The sequence below is a fragment of the Saimiri boliviensis genome, chromosome 14 (genome assembly GCF_048565385.1).
Source record: "Saimiri boliviensis isolate mSaiBol1 chromosome 14, mSaiBol1.pri, whole genome shotgun sequence".
Lineage (NCBI taxonomy): Eukaryota > Metazoa > Chordata > Mammalia > Primates > Cebidae > Saimiri > Saimiri boliviensis.
The window spans coordinates 51,394,374-51,405,522 of NC_133462.1; the positions used below are offsets into that span (position 1 = coordinate 51,394,374).

General features: G+C 55.0%; 1 protein-coding gene across 1 annotated transcript in view; it reads right to left on the reverse strand.

Annotated features, from left to right (window-relative positions):
- The window catches only part of PKP1 (plakophilin 1), a 48,814-nt gene extending 37,909 nt beyond the window's left edge, over nt 1-10,905 (reverse strand). Inside the window, exons 1-2 of the mRNA XM_003938260.4 lie at nt 10,496-10,905; nt 1,546-1,649 (exon numbers count right to left, since the gene is read on the reverse strand). Coding sequence (XP_003938309.1) covers nt 1,546-1,649; nt 10,496-10,697 — 306 coding nt within the window. The 5' untranslated portion in view covers nt 10,698-10,905. The remainder of the gene's footprint in view (nt 1-1,545; nt 1,650-10,495) is intronic.
- Between the last annotated feature and the right edge of the window lie 244 nt (nt 10,906-11,149).

Consider the following 11,149-nt stretch of genomic DNA (forward strand, 5'->3'; position numbering starts at 1 on the left):
GTCCCATCTGTACTGTCAGCATAATCGTCCATTCTGACTGCTGCGACAGTGATCTCTGCCTTCCTTGGGTTTCGTCTAATCCCTTTATGCTGCATTCGTAACCCATCCTCTCAATTTAGTCATCACCCTTTGTGTCAAAGCCCTTTATTCACATGTATGCTTGATGGCTCAGCTTACAGGGTTCAGTCAGCTGGGTTTATTTTGCACTCAGAGTGTCATCTGCCATCTAGAACCAGGAAAAGAGTCAGGGAAGTAAATTTGCAACAAATCTAGTTAATTGTTCCCTTTAGTTCCATGCTGTAATATGTGGGAAGGACATAGCCTCCAAAATTAGTCCTAAAAAGAACTCAGGAAGGAAAGAATCACACCAATGTCAAAAGAACACCAAACTCATCAACTACTCACCCTCTCCTTTGCCCGGGACCCAGGATCTTTGACAATCAGGGGTGACACCTGTGAGACATCTGTGTCTCAAAGCAAATACTGCTGACTCCTAAGACCCCACCAAGACAGAGCCCCAGGTTTCCACAGAAAAGCAGCCATTATTCCTTCTGACAATGTCTTGAGGGCCTTACCAAAAAAATTCCCAAGAATAATCAGGCTGATGTTGGATCCGCAAAAGTAAATGAACATCACAGAATTTGGAGGCTAGGAGATACCTTGGGTGCCATCTAGCCCAATACCCCTGATTTTTGAGCAGCAGAAAATCCCTGCCCTGGCTGCTATGGTTGAATCGGAGCAGCTACTGCAGTGCATGGCACAGAATTAGGGCTCAATAAATATTGGTTCAGTAAATGGACAGATGACGTATAGTGGATTGAGATCACTTAGAAAGACACAGACAGAGCCAGGATTAAAGGATCTAGAACAATCTCTACCCATGTTAATTTAACAAATAATCTTAAGAATTATTGAATTTTTTTCATTTATCTTAGTTCATTTAATCCTGAAAATAACCCCACAAAGTCCTTTGTTATATCCCCTTTCCATGTAAAGAAACTGAGGCCCAAACTTTAAAGTAACTTGCCCAAAGCCACATGCTCAGTGAGTGGCAGAGTTAAAATTTGAACCCAAATGTATCTGGGTTGTCAAGCAGGCTCCACTCTAGCATGCAGGGGTCAAGGCAGCCGACGTGCTCTCCTGGCTCTTGGACAATAAGCACAGAATGAAGAGAGACGACCCTTCAGGATTTTCCTAGAAACATCTATACTGGTCCATTAATAGATCTCAAGAATCCAAACATTTCCCAAATTCATGATCAAATCAGACCCATGGGGAAGTGGACTTGTTTGTGAATGCCTTTTAAAAATGCTTTTCCTAAAATGTTCCCATTTGAGACATTCAAAAATATCCAGTCAGCCCAAACGGGAGCCACCTATGAAGCAGTGGGCAAGTCAGCAGACCTAGTTGGAGCCGACGGGTCTCAGCTCACGGAGCAAAGCCTGCGTCACTCTTTTCAGCAGCTGGTGTGGGGTTTCTCCATTATAAACCCCGAACCGTCCCCACGAGCACTGCAGGCCTTTTCGGATGGAAGCAGTTCCTTACCGGATATCCCCATGAGCCATTCCCTGCCTGGAACTTGGAGTAGTAGCTGCTCCTGCTGGTGGTCCCATAGTTGTAATTGTCAGCCAAGCCATCATACATGGAACCTGTAAGACGGGGAGAAAGGACGGGGATTAGGACAGGGACAGCCACGATCTTCGTCCACCCGTCTTCCTCGGTCACTTCTGCATCCAGGTCCACCACACCCACGGAGGAGACCAGGTCTGAGCTCCTGGAGAAGGTGGGGGATGTCATCTCCTTCTATCTCCACATCCTCTGTAGCCAGGACCAAGAGAAGGGCTACCACAGACTCCCGCAGGGACAGCTCTAAAACTCTCATCCGTCCCCTTCCTGGGAGCCCACTGGTTCCCCTGCTGCTTGGGTAGGTTAACACCTACACATCAGGACTTGGTCTGGAGGGCCTTGGAGCACAGCTATTCCAACCCAGGGAATCATGACTTCGTGTCCCACAAGGATAAGATTCCCACTCCGGGGAGACAGGCAGGATCCCGACATTCCCGGTCCAGCAGCAGCAGCTGATTAGAGACCGATTCGGGGCAGGACTCTGGATTCAAATCTCAGCCCAGCCCCTAGCAGTGACCAGACACGCTTCCTCCCCTTCTTTCACCTCCAACACGCTCCAGCTGGTGAAGGGGGAGCGACGATCAACCTCAAAGGCCCAGTGAGGATTAATTAATGTTTTCGGAGTGCTTGGAGACCCACAAATGACAGGCTCCGCAGGAGGACAGAGTGTCATTAGGGTTATTAGCGGCAAAGTGGCTTAGCATCACAGAAAATAGAACTGGATTTGGGGCTCCTAGTGGGGCCAACCCCCTCCTCTCCCTTTCACTGGCCAGGAGGGAGACCAAGGGACAGCTTCGACTCTGCACAAGCTGGCCTGTCTGCTGGCCTGCTGTCCTTGAAACATGGCCAGCGGTGGCAGGCTCACCCCTTTGCTCACACCTCTCTCCATGCCGAACCTGTCTTCCCTCCTCGGCCATGACCTTCTAATCTTGCTCATCTCTCGAAGCCAAGCTCAAGACCTCACCCACTCCAGGAAGCCCTTTCTGACCAGCGCTGCCCGAGGCCATCTCTCCTGCCTCTAAACACACAGTGTCCTGCTCTCCATAGCCCAAGGCTCCTTGTGACCCGTGTTGCATTCCCTCAGCTCCACAGGAGCTCCACGACGAGCAAACCACGGCTCCGTGGCCTGTCCCACTCTCCTGTCCAGTGATGGCCTTGTGGGGTGGAGGTGAGTGGGATCCAGTGAGAACCTCCTAACAAGGAGATCCCTTCTTTTCTCTAAAGCGATGGTCAGACGCCCCCATCAGAAACCCTATCCAGGAAGAAAGGTGGTTGGAGGGTGAGCTCACCTGGCCTCCCCATCTGCCACACCCACTCAGACTCCCTGGCCATTGCCTGGGGTAGGGAGGTTGGAACATCTGAACTGGAAGTAGAGGGAATAGCTGAGGGGCAGCTTCGGAATGAGGCAGGGATCCCCCGCCTGGTGCCACCTCCTCCGTCCAGGGCCAGGTAACCACCCAAAGCCCGCAGCAGAGGCTGCTGCCTGCTTCCCTGCACCCCTCCATCATGGACATCAGGGGTCTCGAGCTGTGGCAGGCACAGCTTGCCCTGAGGCCTATCGGTGTTGCTACTGGTCCTGGTTCTGGCGCCTGGGCAAGTTGCTTATTCTCTCTGAGCCTCAGTGCCCTCTTCTGTCAAAAGAGGGGGTTGGTCTCTTTCATCCCATAGGCCCCGTCCAGTTCCAGTGTCCCGTGGTGGTGTGAAGACAGTGACACGTGCCTGAATGCATTCAGGGGAGCCGACTCCACCTTCCCAGAGGCACAGCTCAGCTTACGAGGAAGAAGAGCAGACGTCAAAGGCCACACCACTGCCTCATTCGCCACCTGCCTCGGGGTCCTCCGAGAGGCCTCCCCTATACCCCAGGCCCGGCCCTGACTCCGGAAGGGTCATCATCCTATGAGGGACATCCTGGGACTCTGCCGCATGGCCCATTGAGCCTCTGGCTTCCTCCAAGCTCTCTGTGAAGTGTACACGGCTCTCCCTCCGCCTTTCTCCAGAGGCTGCTTCTCTGGCAAGATTGTCCTTATCAGGAAGAGGCTGAAGGCAATCTCGTGGGCTCGTTCACTCAGGACAGGCGCTCCCAGGGAAGGGGGCTGCAGCCAGGCACACTCACAGTCAGGACCCTCGGCGGCCAGCAGCCAGGTCTCATCTGCCTCCCTTCCACCCAGCCCGCTTCAATCATTCTTCCAAGGTTTGGTAGGATGGAGTTCACTTGGCTCTGGCCCTGTGAGCAGGTATTTCTCACCACAGGGCAGGTGTGGGTCAGCCAGCCGCTTCTGGATGGAAAATTTGGGGTGGTGACAGACAGAGCTCTATGGAGCCCCAGGGAGGCCTCCTGCTAGGTGAAGCAGCCCCAGGGGGCTTGCACCAGACTTCTGAGAGAGAACATGTCAACATGACGCTGCTCTCCCCAGGTCATCAGACGAGACATCCCCTCCCGCCATGCCCCGCGCCTGCCTGCCTCTCATACACTCCGTGTGTAGGTGGAGCCCTCTCTGCTGTGGAGGCAGCGGTGGACACATGGAGGCAGAGGCCAGAATGCCCTACAATTCCCAAAGCCAGTCCCCATGTCCAGCATGTACTCTGGTGAAGACAGGTGTGACTGTCACCTGTTGTCGGGCCAAGGCCTGCAGGCCCTTCCAGGCAGTTCCTGAAGGCATCTCCTAAGACCTATCTATAACTGGGGTCTGCCTGGCTCCTGCGAGAATGAGGCTGACATCACACCTGCCTGCACTGCTCATCTGGCAGAAGGTGGCAGTACTTGGGGCGGAGGTGGTGAGAGAGGGGAGGAGTCCAGAGCCGTCACGCACCTGAAATCACAACGTGTGGTGTGCCACATAACCAAGGAGTGCGGGGGGCAGCTGCACTCTGTAGATCACTGCTCCCACAACTAAAGGGATGTCCCCTCTCTTGACCCTGGCGTGGCTGGCTGGAAAGCAACGCCCCCTAAAAGTCAAGTTCAACAGCAAGAGCATGGGCTTCTCATGAGTGTGATGGTGCTAGCTCACGCCTCCACCTGCTCCCTGATGTCTCTAGAGCACACTTCTAGGAAGGCTTTCCTGATGAATGACACCTATTCCCACCTCCATCTCACGCCTACACCGGTCTCCACCACCACGTACTTCAGACGCTCTCTGAAGTGCAAATAGTATCTCTTCTTTCCTTGGGACCTTGGGCTCAGGGCACTGCTCCCGCTGGGTTTGGGCCTGACTGGCCCGAGCTGGCCCTTTGTGTCAACGGCCTTTTGTCCTTTGTCCACCCCATGTGGTGAACGTGCTCTGAGGCCTGGTGCTTAGAGGCTCAGAATGGGGTCAGGCTCTCCTCCCACCCAGAGGTCCCTGGTGAGTGGGGGGAAACAGGAGGAGAGGGGGGCTACTGCAGATCTCAAATACTCAAGGCTACCTCTTTGAGGAGGATTCCTGGTTCCAGGGGGATTGGGGAGGGGCTAGTCCCCAGTTCACCCCACAGAATCACACCTACCCTCCAGCTAAGCATCTGCTTTCCCCCTCTTCTCCCCAGATGGGTGCGTGCACCATAAGCAGGGACATGGTGGCTTCTCGCTGACACTGGCAGTGTGACCAACCTGTGTGTCATCCTCAGGAGGCATCTGCCCACCCACAGAACTCCAAGGTCAAGGAGCAAGGGCGACACAATCTGCTCTGTCCTCACAGCTTGTCCAATTTTGAGTCTGTGTTTTCGGGGGGTAAGACCATCTCAGAAAATCTACCACTCGGGTGACCGGTGTCCCAGCAAGCCGCTTCTCTTTGGTGCCTTAGACAATGACCGGCTGGTTCTCTCTTGTGTCATCCGTGCAACTCAAGCCCTCTCACCTACAAAACGTTTGAAAATGGAGGCAGCTCCTTCTTTAGGATGGGTGGAAATCTCTCTCCAGCAGGGGCAGGCAAGGCTTTGCAGGGATGACTCAACCTCTTCCACTTCCAAGCTTTCAAACAGGTCACACTTACTGCACCTGAAACATTCTTTCTCTTCTTCTCAAGCCCTCTCCCTGCATTCAGAACCTTGCACAAAAATCAGCTTCTCCTAAAAATGACCCCACCCAGCTCTAAGCATTCCAAACCCACCAGCATAACCACGTCAGCACTCAATCCAGCGGCTGACTCTGCACTGGTTTGTGGGTTCCTTGGAGTATGGCTTCTGTACACTGTGTGTGTGTGTGTGTGTGTGTGTGTGTGTGTGTGTGTGACAGAGAGACACAGGTGTATGTCACTGTATAGGAGTGACCCTCGTGCAGGGTCTATGTGAGTGAAGGACAAGGGACTAGAACGGTGGTTCTCCAACTTGGCTACACATCAGAGTCACCTGAAAGTTTCTGAAGCCCTGATGCCCGTGCCATTCTTCATACTCACTAAGTCAGTCTTTGGTCAGGGTGGGGTGGGGACTCAGATGTTCGTATTTTAAATTTCCAGGTGATTCCAATATGGAGCCAAGTTTGAGAACAGTGGATGAGAAGTTTTTTTTTTTTTTTTTTTTTTTTTTTTTTTTTTTTTTTTAGTATGTTAGGATGTTTACAAGAGAGACACGATGAGCGGCATGCCTTGAGGGGAAGAGCTTTTTGGCAGTACAGCTGCTGGGAGGCTGGGCAAATGCTGTGCAGAGCTGGGGAGTTATACACTCTGTTTCCAAAGAGTGTTAGTGTTGCAAAGCACTTTGGAGATGATCTGATTCAACCTTGACAGCTGCAGAGACCCACAGAGAGGCAGTGACTTGTCCAAGATGGCACACCAGGCAGCGGTGGATGCCAGGGTGGGCTCCTGACACAGCACAGCTGCAAGGACACACATGTAACATGTGTGTGTTACACACGTGTTCATGTGTGTGCACATGTGGGTGTGTGGGTGCTTTGTGTATGCATGCGTATGTGCACGTGTAATGTATGTGTATATACATATGTGCACAGTGTGTGCCTAGAAGGGACTTCACATGACGATATCTTACATTCTTCCATTTTATTTTGTTCAAACATTACACAACTTCTAAGGGTCACGCCCCATAGCAGAAGCACTTCCCAATACCTAAACCTAGAACAACTGGCACATTGATAGGTTGGTATGGGGTTGGGGGAGGAATTTGTATTTTTAAAAAATCTCTGCCAATAAGCTTAGTAAAGGAGCAGGAGCCAGAGAAACAGCATTTGCTGTGAAACACCCTAGATAGCCAGCATTTTTGCATGTGTTGGAACAGGCCAACGGAAATTCTGGCTAAAACCCCAACTTCAAGCCAAGGTACATTGTAAAGAAACAAGAATTGGTTCATTTGCAGTTTAATTAGAATGTTTCACCAATGGAACACGCTAAAGCACACACAGCCATTACCATCTGCAATCTCAGCTTCCGTCTCAAAGAAAACAACTCCAGAAGTGATGTCTGTGGTCAGAAAATAACGACTTTCAAGACACTATAATGAGCAGAGCATTCACTCGGGCTCATGCTGAGACAGAGTCAAACACAAATGCAAAAGGCCATCAAAGTGGGGGCTCCTGAGACAAGCTCCTTCACCGTGCAGTCTGCGGAGCTGGCGAAAGTATGCTTCCCCTCCCCCGACGGGGCGGTGAATAGACACAGGAACCACAGAAAGGGAGCAGGCATCTCCCCTGGCCCAACATCGCCCCCAGCCCCTATCTCCGATCAGAGAGAAATACGGGATTAGCAATTGTAGATGGGAAACAGTACTTCTGTGAAGAAGGGAGAGAGAGAACTTCAGGCCGAGGGCTGAAATCAAAAATGACAGATGTCTAAGCAGGCAGTGGGACAAAGCAGGAATGGTGCTGGTGTTGTTAGGACTTCCCTGGAAGGAAACGTGACAGGTGAAAGGAAGCTCCTTTCTCTGAGCTGGGTATGATCCGTGTTCACAGTGGGTGCAGGGGGAGCATTTGGGTTAGGGCAAAGGAGATGCAGGTTAAGCTTTAGGAGGAGATTCCGGAGAAGTTATAAAGATCTGGAAGGTGGATGAATGCCTCCTTCCCCATCCTCAGGGAGGTCGCTTCCCTAGCAAAGATCTTTTGTTGGGTGGTGACATCCCCTCAGTTTCCCCTTGCCTCCCACATAGTCTGGGAAGAAAAGTATGCCAGACACCCTGACGCACATAGGGACAGCCTGAAGACACAGGGGAGCAATACTTCAGAACCAGTTCAAGATGGGAAGGCAGGTTCAGAGCAGACTCCTTCTCCAAGGTCTCCAGGCCATAGTGGCCACCTTCTTCCTGCCCAGGGGTTCATGACCAGGGAGAGGTGCCTGTCGGATCTGCCACATTTCAGGGAGGGCATGAGTGCACACAGGCTCCAGGGGCCCTTCTTCCAGCCCTCAGAGGCTCAAAACTCCCTTAGTGACAAGAGAGAAAAGAGCCCTAGGGGAGAGGGACTGAGAAGAAGCCAGTTCCATCACCAGGACCAAGGACGGCTGGTCCTGACTGACTTTCCCGGGGTACGAGGGGCTCTGGCTACGCTTCCAGGCAACCTGTGGGGTGTGGCCAGCCCTTCTTAACTGGGGGAACTTCGGACAGGATTCAAGGGGCTCAAGAAGACCCCAGGCGAACAACTCTCAGCTCTTAGAAGAGACTAAAGGAGAATTTGAGTCTGTGCAGGGGTGAGGGAAGAGGCCTGGGGCATGGTCCTTCCACGTCCCCCAGCTCATTCCATTCCAGGAACCCAGGCAGACTCCTGACAGGTAAACAAGCACGAGAAAGGGGGAGCAGAGTGAGTAGAGGTGGCCGCAGGGCAACTAGGGGACGCTTGGGCGTTTCTGATGGACAGGACAGAGAAATGTGATGAAAACGAAGCCAGATAAACCAGAAACACCAGCTCCAAGTGCCCAAACCGCCTCTTCCAGTGAGGATGCCTCTGGGGAAACCAGCCTCCTTTAGGGACCTCCTGAGGCCCACAGGGCCAGTCCTGGGAGTTTCTGGAGAGGTAACCATCAGCATCAACCCGCCCTGTCTGAAGACCCCCAGGGGACCTTCAGAGGAAAAACGAAGAGGGAGCAAAGGGGACCTTATCGGACAGAAATGACCCAGGAAGACCAAACCCAGAACATGCATTTCATGCCCGCTGACACAGCCCACATCCCCACAGGTGGGAAGAAGAAGGGGCCCTTGGGGCACCCAGGGCCGGCTCGAGTTTTCTGGAGCTGTGACCGAGTGGGAGTTTTCAGGCTGGGATGGAGTGGGAGTGGGAAGGGGACAGTCAAGTCTTGTGCAGAGAGGAGAGTAGGTTGGCTTGAGCTGTGCCCTGGGCTGTAGCCAGAAATGGGGGCATTTTGTTCTTCCAAACCTACTTCCAAAGAGGCTAGGAGGCAGCTACCAAGACACCAAATAAAAGGGCAGGAGATGAGCGCTCTGGAGGCGGCATGCCCTTGAGAGGAAATGTGAGGAGAGGAGCCCGGAGCTGGACAAAGGCACAGAGCACACAGAGCAGCAAAGATCTTTAGGTCTGAGGCCCAGGAAATCCTCTGCCCGCCATTTTCCCTCCCTCGGCTCTACACGGGGCCACTCAGGAAGGGGGGCTGGGGCCAGAGGTAGAGGGCGGGAGGGGGGTGTGTGTGTGTGTGCGTGCGCGTGTGTGCGTGGTGGGAGAATGGGCAGGGTCGGTTTCTTTTGTCCCCTTCCACCTTTTTACCCCCTGCCCTCACTCTCTCTTAAGGCCTGTCTTGATAAATAAGTCTTGATTGACATGTATTGGTTTGCAGTGGGTAGAGTCTTTATTAGCATTTTACTAAACTTAGCTAAATAAAATAAATAAATAAACAAGTGGAAGCTTTGCTCACTTGTGTGGAATTCTTGCCGGGCATCCTTTGTATGAAAGCGTTTCTTTGGTCTGCAAGCTCTCCCCTGTCCGGTACTGCCCCTTCCTCCTTGAGTTTCCTGGGTGCTGCCACCTTTCTCCCAGGCTGCCCCGTCATGGGATCTGGCCTGTCAGAGGCTGGAGGAGGGGGTGCCAGGCCCGGAATCCAGCTTGGAAAAGTGCCCGCGAGGGCTCAGCTGGAGGTCTCCCTGGGGCCTAGGGGGATTTCCAACCTGCCACGCTCATTCCCTGCTCTCCCCATGAGACACTTGTTTCTACCTAAGCTGGGTGGGGTAGGAAGAATCCAGTGGGGAAGAGGATTTCTGCCTTGGCTCTTGGGGAAAGAAGACATCCCTAACCCCTTCCCTGTCGTCAGTGGAACCACTGGCCATGGGGCGGCCTTCCAGCTAGGCTAGCCTCTTCCGGGAGGATCCCGATTAAGTGCCCTGAAGTTCCAGGGCCTCGTCCTGCTCCCTGTGCGGCTTCCCTGTCCCGCAGCGCCTCTCCTGAGCTGCACTCCTGTCTCAGCGACTCTCACCCCACTGTAGCGCGCACACACGCACGCACGGCCCCACAGGGACTGGGGTTCCCCTTGGCCTGGGCGCTGGGCATCGGCCGTCAGCTGAAGGCCGGGAGACCAAGCCCAGGAAGGGTGCAGGGCGACCCACAACCGTTTGCGAGCGCAGCCCCCCCCCCCCCCCCCGCACTGCCGGGGCGGGACACGATGCGGCGCCGATCTGCAGAGCGGCGTGGGAAAGAGAAAGCCGTCTAGACCCAGGCAGGGCTCAGAACACGAGAACCGCTCGCGGGGGATCCTCAGGCTTCCGGCACGCTGGGAGACGCTCCTGGCCGAGTCCCGGTGAACCACCCACCCATTCCGGCCCACCGGCGCGCCATCGAGCTCGTGGAGCTGTCGAGCCGACCTCGGGTCTCGGAACCGGCTGGGAGCTCGGCTGCTCGCGCTCGCACTCGGCGCGTAGACCCTGCCTGCGGCCGGCAGCCCCTCGCCTCCCGGCACCGCCTCGGTCCCCGCCGCTGGGCCAGGGCGCTCGGGAAAGGGGGTCGGGCCTTTACCTCGGTTGGAGTGGCTCAGGGTGGACGACTGGGAAGATTTGGACTTCTGCCGCCTGACGGTCATCATCACCTGCTCCTGCACGCGCTGCCGGCCAGACGTGCCCGTTTTCATCTTTTGGTCCGACGGCAAAGCCAGCGTGGAGTGGTCCTGGTCCTGGAAGCATTCGTACGCCAAGGCGGTCTTGAGCGGCGAGGGGTTCATGGTGGCGGGAGGCGGGAGGCGCGGGCCGGGCGCGGGAGAGCGGCGAGCGCGGCGAGGTGCGGTGCAGCGGGCGGGCGGGAGCGGGCTCTTCTCGCGCTCAGCGGCACCCTGTGGCCATAGAGTGAGTGGTCCGCGTGAGGGCTCCCGGCAGCTGCTCCTGGCGCCTCCACCCTGGCTCGTCCCTCTCTGGCACTGGCGAGGCCCGCCCTCCGTCAGACAGGATATACCACCCCTGCCCTGCACCACCCACTCCACCCGGCCGCGCGCCGCTGCCGCTCAGGCGCGGGGCTGCAGGGCACTGCCGCGGGGAGCCAGCGCTCTTGGGGGCAAGGCTGCGAGGCCCCCGTGTGGGACGCTGGGCGCCTTCCTGCTCGCTCGCTCTTTCTCTCCCTTCCCCCTCCCCATGAGCCAGAAACGTCGCGGGCCTGGAGGCCCCAGGGAGACGCCCCTCT